This window comes from Saccopteryx bilineata, chromosome 9 (genome assembly GCF_036850765.1).
Source record: "Saccopteryx bilineata isolate mSacBil1 chromosome 9, mSacBil1_pri_phased_curated, whole genome shotgun sequence".
NCBI classification, from domain to species: Eukaryota; Metazoa; Chordata; class Mammalia; order Chiroptera; family Emballonuridae; genus Saccopteryx; species Saccopteryx bilineata.
In genome coordinates, this window is record NC_089498.1 from 68,561,904 (window position 1) to 68,586,340 (window position 24,437).

Consider the following 24,437-nt stretch of genomic DNA (forward strand, 5'->3'; position numbering starts at 1 on the left):
TATTTTACTTTTTAAAGATTTTATTTATTGATTTTACACAGAGAGAGAGGTGGGGGAAACAAAAAGTATTAATTCATAGTTGCTTCACTTTAGTTGTTCATTGATTGCTTGTCATATGTGCCTTGACTGGGTAAGCCCAGGGTTTTGAACCAGCAACCTCAGTGTTCCAGGTCAATGCTTTATTCACTATATCAACACAGGTTGGACAAGGCTATTCACTTTTGATTAATAAACAGCATACACGTGCTATTTATACAACAAATAAGTTGAGATCTGTTAATATTAATAAAAATAAAGGCAGCTGTTTAATCTATTCTAAAACAGATGGCTTAACATGCTTTGACTCATTTTTGTTTCCATTGCTTTTGTTCTTAGATGAGAACATTTAGAAAAGAAGGGACATCCCACATATTTCAATGAAAATAAACAGGTGGGCTTAGTGTGCTATTTCACACAATTGCTTTTGTGATTTCAATAATAAATATTTCCCTATGTGATTTTTACAATAAAATAAGAAAAAATGAATTACTTTCTTTTTAAGGTAAAAAAGATGTTGAAAGGAGTAATACCTTTTTAAAGAAAAAAACAGGCCTGACCCGTGGTGGTGCAGTGGATAAAGCATCAACCTGGAAATGCTGAGGTCGCCGGTTCGAAACCCTGGGCTTGCCTGGTCAAGGCACATATGGGAGTTGATGCTTCCAGCTCCTCCCCCCTTCTCTCTCTCTCTGTTTCTCTCTCTCCCTCTCTCTCTCCTCTCTAAAAATGAATACATAAAATTAAAAAAAGAAAAAACATGTAGTAGTATAAAACCTTTAAGTAATATTAAAGGTTGTGGACTCATAATTCAAAGGTATTTTCTCAGTCAAATTATAAGACAAAATATTTGTTATGTGTTTAAGATATGTTTTACTGGTACAAAATTTTACTAAGTTAAAGACTCCCTGAAATTTTATATTTTTGTATCTAGAAGGGATCTTAGAAATGTAGTTCAAATCTACCCAATTACAAAGGATTAGAAAATTTAAGGTTCAAATGACTTGCCTGAAGCGACATAGCTAATTATTGTAGAAGACTAGAGTGCCTATTCCCAGAGTAGAAGCCCATTGCTGTTTCTACTTGTCACATATGTGGAATAAAATCACCCAGATAGAACAACTGGATATCAACAAAAGATACATATTTTATTTTGAGAAAAAATGAAATCTAGATTATTCTACCACTTATTAAGGCATATACCTAAAGCCATATATGCCCATTCAGATAGAAACCTACTGATTATGAGTCTGTTAAAATATTTTTAAAAAAAAAGAATAAAGGAAATGTATAAAAAAGAAAAACAAGAAAAATGGATCAGGAAGCTAGCCTTATATTTGATTCAGTGCAACCAATTTTATTTATTAAAATTGCTACTGCGTTTCTTTTTTAATATAGACATGTAACATACACGAATAATGTTAATATTAAATATAGTTTGTCACACTTCAAAAGAGGGAGAAAAACAGTATTAAGGAACAGTAATTATAGAAGCCATAAAATAGCCATTGATTGATGCTGTATTTGATTAATATAGAAAGGTAGAAAAAATGGCATTGCTAATACCTTTGAAGCACTTAAGTTGTTTGTGGAAGCAAAACACACAGGGACTTAGTTCTATATGCAGAGTACAATTTCATACAGTTTATAACTGAATGGGAGTGATTTTAAATGAGAATTATTTCCCTGTCTTCTCCTATTAGGAAAATCAAAACTGCAGTTTTGTCCTATTTTGCTGACAGTAGTTTTTGCAGTGTGGTTGCTGCTCAAGCAGGAGAGAATAGAGTATCATCTGTATCATTTTAAGAACTTGACTTGGCTCTTAGAAATGTTTATAACTGCCCTTGCAAAAGAAAGCCACCTCAGCAGGTTGGAAAATTACTAAGCAGTCAACAAGTATTTATTGAATCCCAGGTATGTGTTCAGAACCATACTGTGTGAGATATAAAATAGTGTGGGTTTATTTTTCCCCCAATAGGGACTTCTGGAGGGAGGAAGGATGTTAGTGAATGATATCAATGCACCTGGAAGGAAAAGTAATTAAGTGCTTAAGTGCTTTAATTATTAAATGTCACCCATCAGTGCCTTTACATATCAGAAGGGGAAAAGATCATTTTGATTAAGAGTAGTATAAACCCAAATGAAAACCATAAAAAAAAATCCAAGAATACTTAAAGATAGAAAATACTTTGCTTGATCCATTCAATGATGAAATGGATGTCTCCTGTTTGTAGAAGCTACCCCTTCCACAGTTGAGCTTCTCTGACTCAAAGAAAGTTTCTCTTTACAATGAGCTGGAATCTACCACTCTTTAAATTTCACCTATCTGACTATCTTCAGCTCTCAGCTGCTCCAGCCCTTCCATGTGGCAGAATTTCAATGCAAATAATATTACCTTTTAGTATTCTTTCTTTATCCTGTCAACTATGACAAAGATACTATCTTCGTATTCATCATTTTAGGCTGTATAACTTATCAAAATTCTCTTAAATATAATATCTAAAATGACACAATACTCCTAATAAGTATTGGGTAGTGAGAATATACAGGAAAGAAATATTTCCCTTAATCAGATGCCATATTCCTATAATTATGATATAAAAGTATGTTAATTTTATTAGCACCTATATCACCCTATCAGCTCATATTGAGTTTGAGGAAATTTTATCTGATCTCTCCACATGAACTTCAGTCAAGCCAATTCTGCAAGATCTCATAATATAAAGGATGCATTTAATTTTAATGTAAATTTTATAGTTATTGATGTTCAGTAAAAGTGCCTTATTGATTTTTGACTCATTCTTCTAGCTTGGCAAGTTATAATGACTCATGACTCAACCACCCCTAACATTAACTTTATTTTTCTCAGATGTATGTTAACCACAGAATTGATAAATTAGATTTTTGGGTTTTCAAGTGATCCATACAATAATACCTCTTCACAGTGTTGCTGTGAAAATACAATTGATATAATCTAAGAAAAATGCTTATCACAATGCTTAGAAAATAGTAGGTGTTCAATAAATGTTAGATGTTTTCCTTTGCTCAAAATAAATATTTGAAAAGTATATAAATATTATCTATATCAAACTTCCTTCAGGATAAAATTGACCTCCTTACTGAGACCCTTTTTATTAACTTGCCACTATTTTCTCCAATTACATTAGCATGCAACCTCCATTTTTCTGTCTTGGACACAAAGATACATTTAGATGCCTTGTCGTATGTTTGTTGATAAAAATTATCATTGAATTGGAATGTTTAGGACAGATACAATGTATATAGAGAGTCAAAAGAGATGAAGTGAAATTAAAGCAGGTCAGATCTCCACAGGATTATGAGCAACAGCCTAGATTGAGGAATAGAGTGAGTAGGTGGTTTAAGGGGATAAAGAGGTTTATCATGTTAATATGAGGTGAAAAACACCTAGTAATTAGTACTGGAATTTTTAAGCATGGAAAGAAAATTAGAATTGATGCAGGAACCAGTAACCACCATTGGATAACCTTACATTTCAGGTGGAAGGAGAGGAAAGGGAAACACCAAGGAGGCGGACAGGGTAACTCTGTTAGATGTACAAGAGAAGAGTGTCATGAAGATAGCTATAGTAATAATGGAGGCCAGCAGTAATAATGATCTAGATTAAATAATGGTAATGAAAATGAAGTGGAAATTAATCACTACATATAGGGATAAAGATGAAAATAAATTAAAAGAGAATGTTAAGAATTGTTCAATTAAGACACATATAAAAGGGAGAGGGACAATATATGAGAAATATGACAGAATAAAACAAATTTAATTCTAATAACTCTCAAAGTGTGATCCCAGGATCAGTAGCATCAGCATTACCTGAGAACTTGTTAGAAAAGCAAATTCACAGATTCTACCTGGATGACTGAATTTATCAATAGTGACAATAAAGAAATAAGGGTTGGGGGTAGACTTGATTTGTAGCATTTAAGGATTTCTCGTTTCTCCAAAATATATTTCCTCACTATAGCCAATTTCAAGCCACCAGTGACATGGAGTTGGTAAGAGACACACACAGTCAGCTCTCTCCAGACTTGCACTAAACCACTCTTGTATACCACTGTCCTAGATGAGAAATGTGTAGCATGCATCAGAATCCCCTAGCAGACTTGCCAAAATACAGGTGAGCTGTATCATCCAGGTTTCTGGTTTAGTAGGCCTTCATTACCATGATTCTACAAGATCTAGTCCCTTCCTTCTGCTTTCCCCTACTCCCCAACCCTCCACCTCTGCATTCAAATAGGCCCACCTCATTCCTATCTAAAGGCTTTTTACACTTATTTCTTCTGCCTGAATAACTCTTTCTCCAGAATTTTACATGTTGTTTTTTTTTTGCTATTAAACTATCAGCTCAAATGTCACTTCTGTCTCTCCCATAATCTCTTTCTATTTCATAACTTATCTAATATTTCTTATAGGATAGCATGCAGTATGGAAGGTTGGAAACCAGAATGCCTGGCTTGGAATCCCAGCTCCCCAGCTTCTTCTTTCTATGACTTGGCAAGTTAAATGAATTTTTTGGACTTTAGTTTTCTCATCATTAAAAATGTATAAATAATAGTATCTGCCACTTAGACTTATGAGTATTAAATGAGTTTATATATATGCATTTAGAAAAGATATGGCATATACAAAAGCTTAGTTTTATCCAAATTATCTTTTTTTTAATGTATTTGTTTCCAAATATATTATCTCTACTCTAGTATAAGAGTAAGTTCTAAAAATTTGGCACTTTGACTACTGGTTTTGGAATATTACTCTGAACCCTTAGAAAACAACCAGATACTCATAAATATTTGTAAACTGAATAGATTAATCTTTTATGTTAAATGGTATGATTACCAAAGAACATTGTCCAGTGACCTACAAATAATTTAAGTTAAAAACTTCATGCATGGTACTGGCATAAAAACAGACATATGGACCAATGGAACCGAATAGAGAGCCCAGAAACCAACCCAGGCCTTAGTGAATTAATATTTGATAAAGGAGGCAAAAGCATACAATAGGATAAAGATAATCTCTTCAATAAATGGTGCTGGGAAAATTGGACAGATATGTGCAAAAAAATAAAACAAGACAATCTTCTTATACCATACACAAAATAAACTCAAAATGAATGAAAGACTTAAATATTAGACCCAAAATCATAAAAATTCCAGAAGAAAACATAGGCAGTAAAATCTTGGACATTTCTCATAGTAATATTTTTTCAGATATATCTCCTCAGGCAAAGTAAACAAAAGTAAATAAGCAAATGGAGTACATCAAGCTATAAAGTTTTTGCATAGCAAAAGAAATCAACAAAAATAAGAAGACAACCCACTGAATGGGACAATAGATTCATTGATATATTTGCCAATACGTCTGATAAATATTTAATATCAAAAAATTTATAAGAAACTTATAAAACTCAATACCAAAACAAACAAACAATACAATTAAGAAATGGGCAAAGGACCTAAATAGATACTTTTCCAAAGAGGATATACATATGGCCATTGGACATATAAAAAGATGTTCAACATCCCTAATCATCAGAGAGATGCAAATTAAAAACACGAGGTATCTATTACCTCATACCTGCCAAAGTGGCTAACACCAATAAGTCAACAAACAAGTGTTGGCAAAGGTGTGAAGAAAACGGAATTCTCATGCACTGTTTGTGGGAATGCAAATTGGTGGTCACTGTAGAAAGCAGTATGGAGTTATTTTTAAAAAATTAAAAATGCTATTGCCTGATGACCCAGCAATTCTACTTCTGGAAATATATCAAGAAAAACCTGAAACACTAATTTGAAAGAATATATGCGCCCATATGATTGTTGCAGCATTCTTTACAATAGCCAAGATTGGGAAGCAGTCCAAATGACTGACCTTCAGTAGATGAATAGATAAAAAACTATGGTACATTTACAAAATGGAATACTACTCAGCTGTAAAAAAAAGAAAGAAAGAGAAAGAAAGAAGAAAGAAAGAAAGAAAGAAAGAAGAAAGAAAGAAAGAAAGAAAGAAAGAAAGAAAGAAAGAAAGAAAGAAAGAAAGAAAGAAAGAAAGAAAGAAAACCTTGTCTTTTGCAACAAACAACAACATGGATGGACCTGGAGACTATTATGCTTAGTAAAATAAGCCAGTCAGGGAAAGACAAGTATGATATGATTTCACTTACATGTGGAATCTAATGAACAAAATAAACAAACAAAATAGAAACAGACTTATCGAAAACAGATTGACAGCTGTCAGAGGAGAGGGCTGAGTGAAAAAGGTGAAGGGGTTAAGCAAAGAAAAAATCCTCATAGACACAGACAGCAGTATAGTGATTAAAAGAGGGAAAAGGGGATGGAGGAAGTAGAAGAGTGTAAAGAGTATAAATGCTGATGGATGGAGAGTTGACTTGGATGATGAACACACAATACAATATACAGATGTTGTACGACTAATACGTATATAACTTTATTAAGCAATGTCACCCCAATAAACTAAAAAAATAATAAAAGAAAAAAATTGAACAAAAGTAAAAAAGAAACTCCATGACTTCCATGAGATTTTTCTAGTAATGTTTGTTTATGAAAACACTTATTTGAGAGAGACTACAGGCATCTGCAACAAATGATCTAAACTCAATCATGCTTTAGTTCAGAATGGCTTTCAAATCCTTGTTTTTGCACTTTATGATATATAGGAAACATATGACAGAAACAAAAATCATAATTATTATGTATTGGCAGTTGACAGTGTATTAAGCATAGAGAAACAAGAATTTCAATAGGAAGATGGCTGTCATCTCTTATTAACGTATTAGCAAAGCTTGGCTAATAGGTACTTTCCTCTCAGGTCATAGTATTCTTCAGCAAATATGTCACCTACCACGAATTCTTCCTGGAATGCTGACAGGCCATTCCACAGTCATGAGTTGTGATATTCTCTTAGATTTCTGACACATTTTCTCTAGGCTGCCTCACATTATAGTCCTCTTTCCTATCCCACTGTACTTACTCTCAGATTAGTACTAGATCTATCTGGAGGCCAAAGGCTCATTCCTTAAAATGGTTTACTTCAAGTCCTGGCTGGTTGGCTCAGTGGTAGTGTCCGCCAGGCGTGTGGAAGTCCTGGGTTCAATTTCCAGCCAGGGCACACAGGAGAAGCATTCATCTGCTTCTGCACTCTTCCCCTGCTCCTTCCTCTCTATCTCTCTCTTCCTTCCTGCAGCCAAGGCTCCATTGGAGCAAAGTTGGCCTGGGCACTGAGGACAGCTCCTTGGCCTCTGCCTCAGGCACTAGAATGGCTCCAGCCACAAGGGAGCAACGCCTCAGATGGGCCGAGCATTGCCTCCTGGTGGTCATGCCAGGTGGATCTCGGTTGGGCGCATATGGGTGTCTGACTGCCTCCCTGCTTCTAATTTTGGAAAAATATAAAAAAATTAATTAATTAAATAAAATGGTTTAGTTTATTATTGTATTAGCCATAAAATATCTTTATACAATGATACTGCTTGGTAAAAGCAATTTTACATGTAGCAGAATATAAGGGTTGTTAAGCAGGGAATAAAGAAAGGACATTAAATAGAAATCAAATGTTCTACTACAAAAGCTCTAAAAACTGTCTATAGGTTTTTTATTTTCTTAACTACATGGTTACATAATTTTACTATCTGATAAAAGATTTAATGTTTTGAAGAATACTTTTTATGGTATCAAATGCTTTAAAAATAAGTAGATTGCCATGAATCCTAAGCAGAGGATTTTAATATAAAATTTTTTTAAAGAAATGATACATAGCTTGGAACAAGTCAGTATTTTAAACTCAAATTTTCTTTGTAACAACATCCACATTAGCGTTCTAAAGGACAAAAATATTATTTTATTATCTTAAATATGAACTTTTATACCCTGCTACCTGCCAATAGAAATGACCCCTTTGGTTTTAACTAAAACTTTTGACTATCAAAAAAATATGATTCGCATCTTGATTTAACATTTTTTGCCCATTCTGTTAAGTAGACAAAGATGTTAACTGAGTGATTTTGGAGGACAAGAATTATATTCCAACCTCTTTTTTTCAGTTTAATGTATAATCCTGTAGAGTCCACTCAACCTCTCTGGGATCAAATCTTACTGAGTATGTTAGGTGAAAGAAATTACAAAGCTTGTTTAAATGATAAGTGATACATAAATGTCAAATAATATTGTTATTCTTTGTGAAGGACCCAAGACCTGAAATTCTGAAATGGCAAGTGCTAAATACATGAAAGACAAAAAGCATAACAGACTCAATGTTAAAAAGTAAGCTTTTTGGGAAATATTGTTTTATCACCATTTTCACAGCAAGGAGAAATTAAAAAAAAGTATGTTTTTGAAGAATTATACTAATATGAATAGATAAAACTCTGTTAAAATAATTCTTTCAAAATGAAAAAGAATGTTAGTATCCAAATCTTATTGTGTTTATTTTTTGGCTTAACCTTGAACAACTCACTTAACATCTCTGAATTTCTTCTTATGCATAAATATAGACCAATAATTCTTAATTCACAAGACTATTACAAAAATTAAATATGATGACCTTAGTAAAGAATCTGCCATGAGGAATGGCCATCTTTTCCTCAATAGAGCTTTTTACTGATGGGAAGCAGTTTCCTACCCTCAAATCTGCCTTTTGGGATATTGATTTTAAGCTGGTTTTAAGAAACAAAAAACTCTGACCTCCTCCCTAACTATTTAGATAGGGCACCTGTTCCAGGAAGGGAGGTCTCATAGATAGATTACACAGTTTAATATAAACTAATGTGGGATAGAGAGGAACCTAACAAAGGCCCCTTTGTTCAAAGTCCTCTCTGTATCCCATTGTTAAAGTAGCTCATCAAACCATTATTTGCCTCACTTTTGCTTTTCCTTTTTCATCTCCATGTGAATTGCTTTCCTGCCCTTTGAAGTCTCAAACCACCTCCTCAAACCACCTTACCCCCTTCAATCTTCCTCACTCACTTTTCTCCTTAGCTCCAGAACAGCATATAAACTTCCAACTGCCCAATACCTCCTAGAGTCTCATATCTTATGGCACAGCCCTCATGTACATCTGTAAAATAAATTTTGGATATTTTTTTCCTGTTAATTTATCTCTGTTAAATTCAATCATCAGCCCTGGTAGAAGGACTTAGAAGGTGGGAGAAATTATTTTTTCTGTACCCCCACATTACTAAGAACCCTGCACAGGTGTGTGCATGGTCAGAAGTTGTGTACATGTCCAGAAGAAGATTTAGGCCTTTAATGTAGTTTTCAAAAAGCAGGGATTAAAAAAAAAGTTATGTTAATTTTGTTAGATATTAAAATCATGTTGTCTTCCATTAGGCAAAGAGTGAAACTTTGTAATAAAAGTATAATAATTTTATTTCTAAAACAGGTATTAATTTTATTTCTAAAAATATAAACTCTGCAATGCCATATCGATACCTTGCTGCTTACTAGAAACAACATTTTGACCATTATAAATTCCACAGCCAATTCATTCTCTCTTAGGGAGCAATGATATTAAAGTTTCTGAATGAGCTCCACTTGCAAAGTTTCCATCAAGGCACACCTTCCTGATTTTTCTCTTAGTTTAATGATCATTTTTTATTTTATTCTCTTCTAGACATCTGTTTTTTTAAGGCTCTGCCTTTGACCGTTTTATTTCCTCTTTCTCTTTAACAATTTTGTTCTACATGTATGGTTTTACCATTACCTCTACATAAATGGTTACCATATCTAGCTGTGATATCCCCAGTTCTTGTGTCTGCTGTTTACTAAAATCTCAGCCTATGTTGAGAGTAGATTAAAGAAGTTAATTTCTTTTCAAAAGTGATTCCTCTTTCATTGTATTTTTAATTTCTCTTAATAGAACCCCTATCCTTCCAGATGCCCAGATAAAACCTTCATATTTATAATCTTTTGTCTCCATCATTACCATCATTTCATTAGTTTTAAATTTCTTGTCAGCTTATATAGTCCATTTATAAAGTTCCAGCTATCAATTTTTATTTTTCTATCCCTTAGTCAAATTCTGAATTCTCATATACTATTAAATATCATATTTCTGCATGTATAAGATGCACCTTAATTTTGGGCCCAAAATCTGAAAAAAAAATATTACATAAAGTTATTGAACTCAAGTTCTATTCATCATAAAATTCATACACCTCCTTATCACTGTCAGAACTCCCATTCATTAGCTTGTACTAATCTCTGTCTGATGAAGAATCACTGTCTTCATATATTGCCTCGTCCTCAGTTCCATCTATAGCATTTGAAATGCCACAACCACTGTATAAGACACACCCAGTTTTTAGACCCCCAATTTTTTGAAAAATGGTGTGTCTTATACATGGGGGAATATGGGTAATCTCTTCACTGATCCTGTCTATCCCTTTTTTTTATTCAGTTGACATACAGTTTCCAGATTAACTCCCCAGAAGCATAGCTAGTCATAGAGACTTGCCATTTTCCACTAAATTCCAAATCTAAATTCCTTTACTTGGCAGTATTTCAATCATGTAGCCAACATCTCTCTTTTCCACAGCTCAAGCCCTGCCACTTCTCAATTGGGGCAGAATCTCCTAGGAGGTGCCTGGATATGTGTGGAGGCATATTTGGATATCATAAAGACTGGGCTGGGAGGGTGGTAGTTGTGTGTATAGAGCTCTGGATTCTGGGTTTTCTGGCATGTAGAATCCCATCACTCTGACTATCCACACAACAAAGAGTTGTTCTACCCTAAATGCCAGGAGCTCCCCTGTTAAAAAAAAATGTGGGTTAGGCAGATTCAATTACTTATTTCTATTTTTGTTGTATACTTTCCCATATAGTCTGCCTAAAATGCCCTTTTTTGTATTTTCCTAAATGTCTAAATCTTGCTTATCTTTTAAGGCCAATAGAAAATGTCACTTTTGTGAGAGTCCTCCCTGAATCCTCTAATTGACATGAGTCTCTTTCTAACTCCCTTGGCATTTCAACCTATTACTCTATAACACCACTTTGCGTCTACCTGGGTAAAACATTTTCCCTCCTTATTGGAACTTTAATACAGATGCAAACCCTCATCTTTGCTTTCTTCTATGACTAGAACATTTTCAAGGCTCGCACAGATCCCTTATGATAATAACATGCTTAATATTGTGGTACACACTGTGAGTTAAATGAGAGCTCAGGCATAAACACTCTGGTTTGTAATCAGTTTTGAAATTCTTGCCTCAGCCTGCATGTTAAATCATATTTGGTTGTATCTGCTTACTTTTTTTTTTTTTTTTTTTTGGTATTTTTCCGAAGTTCGAAACGGGGAGGCAGTCAGACAAACTACTGCATGTGCCCGACCGGGATCCACCTGGCATGCCCACCAAGGGGCAATGCTCTGCCCCTCTGGGGCGTTGCTCTGCCACAATCAGAGCCATTTTAGCACCTGAGGCAGAGGCCACAGAGCCATCCTCAGCACCCGGGCAAACTTTTGTTCCAATGAAGCCTTGGCTGCGGGAGGGGAAGAGAGAGACAGAGAGGAAGGAGAGGGGGAGGAGTGGAGAAGCAGATGGGTGCTTCTCCTATGTGCCCTGCTGGGAATCGAACCCGGGACTCCCGCACGCCTGCTCTACCACTGAGCCAACCGGCCAGGGCTGTATCTGCTTACTTTTAAGTCAGTATCTGATATTTGGCTTCTATGATCTCACTTATTTCTAATGGCTATGACTTCTTTTCCACAAATTCTGTTTCTTCTTCCAGGACATACAACATCAGATTTCCTTAGATAAAGTCCCTCTTAGTTAGACCTACAACTTATTTGTCAGCAGTGCTCCAGTGAATACCTCATGAATCTATACTCCTTGCCCTTGGTTCACCCTAGCATCACGGATGCGCCCAGTAGGTGTTCAGCAACTATTTGTTGAATGAAATTATCTTTGGAGTGTGTGGAAGGGAGTACTGCCTGTATAATGGGCACAGAATATAGAACAGTGACAGTAAAATAACACAGAGCTTAATTTCCAGGCTCAGAAGCAACCATGTTCATAGCTGCATTCAAGGTCTGTCTCCCCTCCTCAATATCACAGCACCACATGAAAGAGAGTAGGCTTCTAGTCTTAAATCACCCTAGATAGTCTTGAGTATCAACCAGTCAATTGTAATCAGCTTTAAAAAAATACAAAGGATCAACTCATTTAGCCTTTTTATTGTCTTACTTGACTCTAGTTTTCAAAATCTTAAGAGTATTTTTTTATGTCAAACTCTGAAGAAAAAAAAAAAAGTTAAGTATAATTGTAAAAAGCCTGTCACAGCTCTTATAGCTACGCCCGGAGATTCTTAAAGACTGTGATCATTTCAAATTGATTATTTGAGTTCTATATTGTTTAGGTGCAAACAAAACATCCATCATTATGGTCTACAGAAGATGAAAGAAAACATCTGCTTCCCTAGAGCACGATACTTAGAAAATTAAATGCTTTCAATTCATAGATATGACAGCTGCTTGATCACAAAAACAAACAAACAAAGACCCTATACAAATCAGGACATGTTTTTCCATTTGAAAGAGATAGCCCAATGCCCTCACTGAAGCGTGTACTAGGTACAGTAACACATCATAACTTAATCAGAAGAAGCTGCTGTTATAACAAAACAATCCTGTTCATACAGAGAGAGATAATGCCAGTCACTTCCCATGACTTGTATTTCAAGCTGACAAAGTGTCATACTGAGACTTTTTATCATTTGGTTAGAAATTGGGAATTTCTACACCTTCCAAAGAACAAAGGAGAATAAAGAACAGGGCTGGCTTTCAGTATCTACTTGCCAATGTCTATAATGCAAAATAAGTTTATGCTGATATAGTCACTCACTGCAAAAATACAGGGTGGGGCAAAAGTAGGTTTACAGTTGTTCATATGGAAAATAATACAATAAATAATAAATAACAATACAAGGATAAACTCTGTGTTTCATGTACTCACAACTGTAAACCTACTTTGCCCCACTTTGTATATACTGAGTACCTACTGTGTATCAGGCATTATTTTTGGAATACATCATTGAACTTAAAATCCCTACCTTCAAGGATGTTATAGTGTTTCATGTTTAAATATGAATACAGGGGCACACCCTCCCCCAAATATTTTGTTAAGTTTTCCTAATACATCACAATCTTCTGCATCTGGGTCAACCTTGACTATCCTCCTTACTTTTCAACACACCCTATATGTAACCCTTTTAGAAAGTAACTATAGATTTCCAATAGGCAATTTATAAAAATATATTCCCAAATGCATCACAAAAAATGAACTAGATGTCCCTGGAAGGTGTCTTAGCTCTGTCAGGTTATTGGACACCATTTGATTAGAGAGATAAACAGAAGAAGATAAAACAAAAGTGTACTAGATATTGATTTAAATGTGACAGTGATTAGAAAACTCATGTACTTTTGAAAAATTTTAAGCATTTGTGAGAGAGTCTAGCTACAGTAATTGAGTGTAAATGTATTCAACAGAGGAAAAATATCCTAGGTTTCACCCCAATTTTTATCAATTAAAATCTTATTTAGAGAAAGACCATTTAAGACCATCTAACTTGACCAGCCAATAATAAAATTCTTTTAACATCTTTGACAAGACATAGTCTACTTGGCTTTTGTTTAAACATGTCCAGTGATTAGACAGTAATTTACTATGGCTTGTAAAACAACTCATTCTTTCCTACCTAGCTCTGAACTGCAGGGCCTAAATCCAACATGGTACTCTAGACATGGTCATCTCCATGCCAAGTACATTGGGAATTTCCCCTAGTTCACAAGCTCAGCATTATAATCACTTTAAAGCTGTAAATGTTTCCCAATATCATGCTACTGACATATCATTGAGTCACCCAAATTAATACTTTTAATTTTCTGAATTTTTCAGGCCAGAATATTTTTGAAAAAAAAGAAAGAGGTAAAAGAAAAAGGGAAGTGACTAAGATGGGCTTAAGAAATGTTTATTTTGTCAAGTAAAGCAATAATATGAAAAGGTATCTACTTTTATTATCATTTCCTAAATCAAATGTTTGTGAATATCAAACAACCAAAAAATAGATAGATTTCTAATAAAGTTGAATATATTTTATTTTATGAAAAAAAAGCTAACTATACTAACCTAATTTTGCAGTAGACCATGAAAATGCTTTCATAGACCAGTATGTAGAATTCATCAAACTAGATAAAAAAATGTCTGTCTGAACTCCTGATGCCCTAGGTGATTCCTGATAAGCAAAGATTTTTATATCCACTTATGCAATAGATTTTATTTAACCTAAGGCCCTGACTTTATATTTATCCTTATTAAATTTCAGCTTATGAGTTTTCAAACATTAATCTATCAATATATTTTAGAACTTTGAATTCTTTTTAATTTTTGTGCCATATGCAAATATGAAATGTTTACTTTTAAAATAGTCTTCCAATTCATTTGTTAAAATGTAATAAGAGTTAATTCTTATACACAGTTTTATCCTCCACCAAGTTGAGTTCAAATACCTGTAGTACTCTAGCAATGCTACCATCAAGATCACATTTCTCTACTTTATGTAAAAGACAAATCCATTATGCCAAGGGTCAGGAACCTTTTTGGCTGAGAGAGCCATGAACATCACATATTTTAAAATGTAATTCTGTGAGAGCCATACAATGACCTGTGTATATTACGCATTATCCAATAAAAATTTGGTGTTGACTTGGAGAACAGCTGTGCTTGGCTCTAGCCACCGCAACTATGAACATGAGCGGTAGAAAATGAATGGATTGTAATATATGAGAATGTTTTATATTTTTAACGTTCTTATTTTTTTTATTAAAGATTTGTCTGCGAGCCAGATGTAGTCATCAAAAGAGCCACATCTGGCTTGCGAGCTATAGGTTCCCGACCCCTGCATTATACAATCTCAGAAGTGAACTTCAAAAAGCTTATTGGTGCCTGACCAGGTGGTGGTGCAGTGGATATAGCATCAGACTGAGATGCTGAGGACCCAGGTTTGAGACCCTGAGGTCGCCAGCTTGAGCACAGGCTCATCTGGTTTGAGCAAAGCTCACCACCTTGGACCCAAGGCCGCTGGCTTGAGCAAGGGGTGACTCGGTTTGCTGAAGGCCAATGGTCAAGGCACATATGAAACAGCAATCAATGAATAACTAAGGTGTCGCAACAAAAAACTGATGATTGATGCTTCTCATCTCTCTCCGTTCCTGTCTGTCCCTATCTATCCCTCACTCTGACTCTCTGTCTCTGTAAAAAAACAAAAACAATCAAACAAATAAAAAAACGTATTGGCCTATTTCTCACACACGGCTGGTACCACTTATACAATAGCTTCATCTAATCATCATCCTTCTTGCATTTATGTCCTTGTGTCTGTGGCATTGAGAAATTCCAAATCTTTCTTTCTTAATAAAGTCCCTTCCTTCCAGGATACTTCTGTTAGAAAATGAATTCTATATTGAGATGAAATTTGTATCCTTCTAGCTTCTGCTCACAGGTTGTAATTCTGTCCCTCAGAGCCTTTCAGCCTTTTACATCATAGCCCTTTAAAGATTAGATGACAGTGGCCATGTTTTCTCAGGTCTTATTTTTCCCTGGCTAAAACTTTCCTGTTGTTTTTATAATTTTTTTTTATATATAACATAGTTTCAAGTCATGTCAGATATCCTTTTTCAGATATCCTCTGCTCTGATGCTCCAACTGACAATTCTGTTTTGAAGTGTGACATCTGTAATTGGGCAAAGCATTGTTGTACCATTAAGCACAGTAAGAACCAGAATGGTCCAATTCACTGAAACTTAGGTATATTCAACCCTAGTTAACAAATAAAAATTATAAGCCACTCAATCAACTCCTCCTCATAAACTGTGTGTTTTCTCGACTTTATTCACTCCACAATCAATATAAAAATCTATTTTAGTTGGATGGGTTTTGTCTAGACATTAATAAAATATCTGTTTCTTATAAAATTAAGAACTTTAAAAGCAATAAAACAAAATGTAAAGTACTCCTACTTGTTCTTTGTCTCCAGTCTTATTTCTTAGTAACCATTATTAAAGTTCTCATGAGGACCTTCTGAAAATATTTCTATGACTACATAAACATATGGCTTATTCTATCTCCTCTTGCTCCCCCCAAAAAAAATACATATATGTATGTGTGTGTGTTGTACTTTAATTTTGGGCCCGAAATTTGGAAAAAAATGTATAAGTTTTTATTCAACATAAAATTCATACAACTCCTCATCACTGTCAAACTTCCATTTGTTAGCTTGTCCTTATCTGTGTCTGATGATGAATCACTATCTTGATATACTGCCTCATCCTCAGTTTTACCTATGGCATTTGAAATGCCACACTTCTTAAATAACTTTACAACAATCTCAATCTTGATATTATCCCAAGATCTTTACACCCAGGTACAAACTTCTCCTATAGTTGTTTTCTTTACTCTTCCTGCTGGTATGAAATTGTCCCCAGAAGACTTCATCCATTGGTTCTATTCATCTTTCATGGCAACTTTGAGAGTTTGTTAATGCTGACATCAAGTGGTTGGAGCTGGTATGTCAAGACTCCAGATATGATGGCAAGTTTTGTTTTTTGCTCTGCAGCAATCTTCTTTGTGTGTTTTTTTTTTTTTTTTTTTTTTTTTTACAGAGACAGAGAGTGAGTCAGAGAGAGGGATAGATAGGGACAGACAGACAGGAACGGAGAGATGAGAAGCATCAATCATTAGTTTTTCATTGCGCGTTGCAACACCTTAGTTGTTCATTGATTGCTTTCTCATATGTGCCCTGACCGCGGGCCTTCAGCAGACCGAGTAACCCCTTGCTGGAGCCAGCGTTCTTGGGTTCAAGCTAGTGAGCTTTGCTCAAACCAGATGAGCCCACGTTCAAGCTGGTGACCTCGGGGTCTTGAACCTGGGTCCTCTGCATCCCAATCTGACGCTCTATCCACTGTGCCACCGCCTGGTCAGGCTTCTTTGTGTTTTTTTGTTATGTGTGCCCTGACCTGATTAAGAACCAATAGGACAAGTTTGCATAAGAGCCCACCCATTCTCCTCCAAACTTTCTCAAACCAGATCTTCATCCCATCTTAATCTATCCAACCTTTGTCATGAACATGGACAATCACTCCTCAAGGAATGTCCTCGTTTGGCATTGTTTTGTGTTTGAAAATCAGCATATGAGGCAGCTTGGTTCCGTTGGCCAAACAAGCTAGAACAACTGTATAATGGCTCTTTTGAAGTCCACTTATCTTCCCAGTTACAGTTTTCATTTCTTTCTTATCAACAGTTCTGTTAATGGGGACATCAAACTGAAGGGGAACTTTGTCCATATTTGCAATCTGTCCCTACTCAAACTGATGTGTCTTCTGCCATTGAATGACAAAATGATGAAATTCAAGGACCTTCTGCTCATAGCTTTCAGGCATCTTTTGGGCAAGTCTGGTACATGTATGCATGCTTAGTCTATTTCGTTTCATGAACCTGAAGCACCAATTGTGTCTTCTTTTGAAATCAGTAACTTCTTTTTCATCAGCAATTCTTGCCTCATGCTGAACCATCTTTGTGGACACAGGAATTCTAACTGACCTTTGCTCTTCAATCCATAACTTCAATTCCCTCTCTAAATCAGGCTATTTTGCTGACTTGCCTCTCACAGCCTTCTGCAGTGGCGTTTTCAGTAGGGTCTCTTCTTCCTGTAGCCAGTCTTGGATTGATTTCTCAGTTGGAGGAGAACCAAACTTATGTTTAGCAGCACAATTTTTATTCACTTTAGCAAACTGGATCACTTTTAACTTGAATTCAGCACTGTACAAAAATCTTTGCTGAGCCATTCTGGGCAGAATGTGGCAAAATGTAGCCTACCATAATATACCAGTAACAAGTGCAAAACAATGAGCACAGAGACAACAAGAGCAAAAAAGCAGGAAATGCAAGTAAAAAATCTACAACCACTGTATAAGACGCACCCAGATTTTAATCTCCAAATTTTTCAAAAAGGGTCCATCTTATATGTGGGGAATATGGTTATATCTGAAATTTGCCTCTTTTACTTATCTTGGGTATTTTCCATACCAAAACATACATTGAGCCAACTTACTACCAACAGACACTTTTGGTGGCTTTAGCATTTGACATTACAGATAAAACTGCATAAAAATCTTTCTTATAGACTGTTGTGCATATGTACATGAATATCTGTGTCACAAATAGCTGGATATGAGGTTGGTAAACCTAGCTGTATGTGCATACTTTATTTCAATATATAATGGAAAAGTGGGATTTTCACACATGTTCATGTACACACACACATACACTCAATGGTGTATACTCTAGACATACTAATTCAAAAAGTCAGGATGTACTGTATAAAAATTATACAGTGTTAAAAATAATTTTTAAGGGCAGAGAAGATTGAAAATAGTTTTAAAATTTATTCTTTGATGAAAACATTTAAATCATATTAGTTTTTCTGACAGCTATACCACACTGTCGATTCACATTGAGATTATTATCAACTAAAATCTGTAAGCTTCTTGAAGGGTAAATTTAGGTAAGCCATAATTTTTTTTATTCTCTATCTTTACAATGGGTTTTAGAGTACTCAGTATATATGGTTTAATGATTAAATTTCTTATATTTTATCTGGTTATAGAGATTTAATTTATATTCTAGGATACCCCAATTTTTTGTGACTGGATTCTTTTGGCTAATATGTTTTCTTTATCGTCTTATTTTAAACTAAAAAAAAAAAAATTGACAGCATTATTTTACCATTTTATCCAAATCAGTAGTAAAACACTGAAATGAGCTCGGTCAAGAGTAGATTATTGTACACCACCAACAGAGATCTCATCCTTGGCTGACAACTATCCATTAGAAAGCCATTTTAAGAATTCTTTTTATTAGTTACAACTCAAGCTAATTATACTGTATTTTTTTGATGTTGTCCAAAAGAAGACACACTATGTTTAGAAAGTATCATTAAGATGTTGCTAAAAGTCTTGCTGTGCTCTATCAATACAATGGTTTATTATTCTAAAATATTTATCATTCATTTATATATCAGCTAAAAATTTGTTGATCATCTGATATATGCTGCATTTATGCTAGATGCAAGGGATATAAGTAGTGAATAAGGAAGACTAAAATACTGCCTTTATGAAGGTTATGTTTGAGTGTGAAAAATACACAATAAAAAATAACAAAATAATATAAAATATAATTTCAGGTTATGATAGAGTCTCAAAAGAAATAAATATGGTGACATAGTATGATATAGTTGCAGGAGTGATTCAAGAAGATTGATCTCTGAGAAGATAATGTTTGAGCTGAGTCCTCACAAACTGAACATAACAGGAGTTGTCTACATGGCCATAGGGAAAGAGCACTGGGAAACCACCAAGTGCCAACTCTCCTGGGTCAGAAAGAGCTTATTGTGTTCTAGAAACAGAAAGGCCATTGTGCAGAGCTATAATTATTAAAAAGAAAAATAATATGGGGTGGGGCTGAAAGTTAGACAATAAGAAGGTCATAGAGTCTGATGGAGCCCTAAAAATTTTGGCATGTTACTGTAGAAAGATAAGGGAAGCAATTATTAGGATAAACACCTTAATAATAATACTTTGGCTTTTATATAGGAAGTAGATTAGAGAGATAGGACTATAAACATGAACACCATATAGGATAATATTTCTGTAGTCCAGGATAGAAATGATGATGTCTTGGCTAAGATGCTGACAGATGAGATAAAGAAAAATATATAGAGTCAGGATAAATATATTTGATGAAACTGATAGAACTTGTTAACAGATTCGACAGAAGAAAAAAAGTCTCTAAATATCATTAGAATATAAACTTCATAAGAGCATAGGCGTTGGTTATTTGTTTTCTTCACATTTTTTCCCCAGATGCATAAACAGTGCCTATCACAGGCTATATGCTCAATAAAAATTTACTAGATAAAAAAAAAAAGGAAATCTCCAGGTGTTTCCCTAGAGCAACCAGATAAATGTCCATGCCATTAATTGAAGACTGAAGAAGTAGCATATGTGATGGAGAAGGGAAAACCAGAGCACTATTTTAGCTTTTTTTAAGTTTAAATGTCCCCTAGATAGCCAAGTGGAAATGTCAAGGGTAAAACTTGATATTTCAGTCTGGTCACTAGGGAAGAGGGCGAGCCTAGAGAAAAAATGAGAAGCCATCAGCATGCAGCGATAAAATGTATTGTAATAAATAAAAAAAAACACTAAGGAATCCCTGAAGGACATTAAAAAAAGGATCTGATTATGGAGATACATAAAACATGTTTATTAATAAAAAAGATTTAATATCGCCTGACCTGTGGTGGCGCAGTGGATAAAACGTCGACCTGGAAATGATGAGGTCGCTGGTTCAAAACCCTGGGCTTGCCTGGTCAAGGCACATATGGGAGTTGATGCTTTCAGCTCCTCCCCCCTTCTCTCTCTCTGTCTCTCCTCTCTCTCTCTCTCTCTCTCTGTTCCCCCCTCTCCTCTATAAAATGAATAAATAAAAAAAATAAAAAAATTAAAAAAAAAACATTGTTAAAAAAAGATTTAATATCTTAAAGAATAATAAATATCTATAATAACCTAAAATTTAAAATATTAAAGAATTTTAATAAGCATTCTAACATGTATTTTCATGGAACTTGACAAATGGTACTAAAAGTTCCCTGAAAGGGTAAAATAGACCCTGGCCCGTTGGCTCTGTAGTAGAGCATCAGCCTGGCATATGGATGTCCTGTCCTGATTTTGGTCAGGAAACACAGGAGAAGTGCCCATATGCTTCTCCACCCCTCCTCCACTCATTATTATCTCCCCCCCCCATCCTCCTGCAGCCATGGCTCAATTGAAGTGAGTTGGCCCCTAGGCACTGAGGATGGCTCCATGTCCTCTATCTCAGGTTCTAAGAAGACCTCAGTTTCTGAGCAATGGAGCAACACCCCAGATGAGCAGAGCATCACCCTGTAGTGGGCATGCTGGGCGGATCCTGGTCGGGCCACATATGGGAGTCTGTCTCTCTGCCTTCCCTCTTCTTACTGATTTTTTTTTTAAAAGAGCAAAATAAGAACAACAATAATTAAAAAACAAAAACTAAAACAAGGTCAGCCAATTTGTCTAAAATATAGTAAGATTTAGTATAAAACCATAATTAAGACATTGCAATAGTGTTGCTGGGATAAATAAACAGACCAGTGGAACAGAATAGAGACCCCAGAAAGGCATATATTTAAATATACTTCAATTTCCAAATACATTAATATTTACATGTGGAATAGTAGCAAAATATTATACACATCTAATATATGTGTATAATGTAATACATAAAATGTATATATGGGTGCATATATTATATATGTGTATAATATATAAATATATATGTATGCAAATATATATAAATCAATGGAAAATTTATAAAGTGTGAATATGGATATGTGTAACAATGGTAGCATTTTACATGAATATGGAAAAGATCAACTTTATGATACATAGTCATGGTCCAATGGTTAACACTGTGAAAAAAATAAAATTAAATAGTTACCCACATCAAGTTAGATACAAAACTAAATTTCAAATGAAATAAAGATTTACATGTTTTAATTTTTTTAAAAATATAGAAATTACATAATTTTTGCTGTTGTTGGAAGAATTTCTTTATTTATTTTATTTATTTATTTATTTATTTGTATTTTTTCTGAAGCTAGAAATGGGGAGAGACAGTCAGACAGACTCCCGCATGCGCTCGACCGGGATCCACCCAGCATGCCCACCAGGAGCGACGCTCTGCCCACCAGGGGCGATGCTCTGCCTTTCCAGGGCGTCGCTCTGCTGTGACCAGAGCCACTCTAGCACCTGGGGCAGAGGCCAAGGAGCCATCCCCAGCGCCCGGGCCATCTTTGCTCCAATGGAGCCTCGGCTGTGGGAGGGGAAGAGAGAGACAGAGAGGAAGGAGGGGGGGGTGGAGAAGCCAATGGGTGCTTCTCCTATGTGCCCTGGCCGGGAATCGAACCCGGGACTTCTGCACGCCAGGCCGACGCTGTACCGCTGAGCCAACCAGCCAGGGCTGGAAGAATTTCTTAACAAGGTACAAACCAATAGTTATGTGGCTCAGGGTAGTTCCTCAGTAAATATTTATTAAAGGAATTAAAGATGGATCATATATTTTCACTAAAGATCTTAAATTCTTTATGGCTAAAATATTATCTTTAAAGGTAAAAAGAAAAGCCATAGGCCACAGAAGATATTTTTAACAAACCTGGACCTAATCATTTGACTCAGGGATAGAGTGTTGGTCCAGCATGTAGAGGTTCCAGATTTGATTCCCAGTCAGGACACACAGGAGAAGTGCCCATCTGCTTCTCCAACTCTTCCTTTTCTCTCTCTCTCCCCCTTTTGTAGCCATGGCTCAAATAGTTTGACCAAGTTGGCCCCAGGCACTGAGGATGGCTCCGTGGACTTGCCTCAGGCAACAAAATAGCTCTGTTGCTGAGCAATTGAGCAGTGGCTCCACATGGGCAGAGCATTGCCTGGTAGGGGACTTGCCAGGTAGATCCCCATTGGGACGCATGTGGCAATCTGTCTCTACCTCACTGCCTCTCACCCTCTCACTTAAAAACAAACAAATAAATAAAAATTTCATAAACCCAAACAATGAAATTAAAAAAAGTAATAAAACTAAACTAAAAATTGGCAACAGGTTTAGGCAATTTGCAGTATTAGAATGCCAGATGGTTAATAAACATTTGAAAAATGATGTTCTCATTTTAATCATAGAATTATAAAGTAAGCCCAATAATACTCATTTAAAGAGATATTTTGAAAAATAACAACATTAAGCGTTATGCACAAAATGGAGAAATGAGAACTCTCATGTAATGGTCAGGGCTGTATAAGCAATTGGACCACTTCAGAGACTTCATTGCAGTATTCTGTTCTCTGTAGGATCCTGTGAAAAACTGACATCAGTTGTGGGATTTCAGTTGCAAATCCTTTAGATTTTACTTCTCCAGACAGTTTTCACTTGTTAATCAATATTAACTCCAAAGAATCCATCTTCCTTACTACATATTTCCTCAATATTCTGAGAAATGAAATTGTCAGCAAGGTAAATCAAGATTTTAATACATACTCTACTTTTAGTAAATGGAGAATCTCGGCAGATGTCCAAAGACTTGAATTCTCTAATCAATATCATATTTCACAGCCTTACAACATGCATGGTGTTTATTAGGAAGTAATTATCTATATTATTTCCTGCTTATTCTAAGGCAAAGTGATTAAGATTGCCTTTATGCGTATCATGATTTATGCTTCGAGATTACTGAAACAATTCCCTAAAATTGTGTTGCTCTTCAGATTTCAAAACTCCTCAATTGCAGACAAGAAAACATTTTTTTTTGGCTTTTTTCACACCTGTGTTGTTGTTTGTTTTTTTTAATATGTATAAAATGGTTAACAAAGTCATTTCTTTCATTCTATTTAAGGTTTCAAAATAAATAATGACTAAAAATTAAAAACAATGTTGGACAAAGCACTACTTTGATTTCAAACTATACCTTGCTCTCACAAGATTATGATATGGGTTCTTAGGAAACATTACAAGAACCATATGCTAAGTAAAGAATAAACTCTGATGTTAGGATGAGTTCTGTTTTTGTTTAAAATAAATATTTAAATGTCTTTCCATGTATAAAAGTCTAAAGCATTGTATGTAATTTTTATAGTTCGTTTAATGAAAGAGTAACTCAGTCATACCTGTGGACACAAAGTTTCCAAGTGACTGGCTGCAGTTTTGACAATTTTAATTCCATCTTCATTTGTTGACATGGAACAAGCAAGATTTGCCACCTTAAATACAATCCAAAATAGTGAAAATTATTTCAGATTATCAAAGAAATCAGAAACACTTGTTAACCTAGACAAGTAAGCACACATGCCCATACATTAAAAGTCTCAGTAACACATAATATTCTTATAGATGTCAGTGGTATCTGTTTTATGAAAGTAGTATATTAAAGGCTGGGACTGGTTTGCTCAGTGGATAGAGTGCCAGCTGGCGTACGGAAGTTCCAGGTTTGATCCTCGGTCAGGGCACATAGGAGAAGCTACCAACTCCTTTTCTTCACCTCCCTCTTCCCCTCTCTCTCTCTTCCCCTATCACAGACAGTGACTCAATTGTTTAGAGCATCAGTGCCAGGTGGATCCTGGTCAGGGCGCATCTGGGAGTCTATCTCTTTATCTCTTCCCACCCAATTAAAAAAAAAGAAAGTACTCAAAGAATCTATTAAAACAAATAACAACAAAAGGCCCTATAAAATTGTTTAAAACAG

The 24,437-nt window shown here is 35.2% G+C and overlaps 1 protein-coding gene across 3 annotated transcripts in view; it reads right to left on the reverse strand.

Moving 5' to 3' along the window:
• The window catches only part of CTNNA3 (catenin alpha 3), a 2,095,157-nt gene that overhangs the window by 855,834 nt on the left and 1,214,886 nt on the right, over positions 1-24,437 (reverse strand). For all 3 annotated transcript variants that reach the window (XM_066242416.1, XM_066242414.1, XM_066242415.1), the window contains exon 10: positions 23,863-23,955. In XM_066242416.1, coding sequence (XP_066098513.1) covers positions 23,863-23,955 — 93 coding nt within the window. The remainder of the gene's footprint in view (positions 1-23,862; positions 23,956-24,437) is intronic.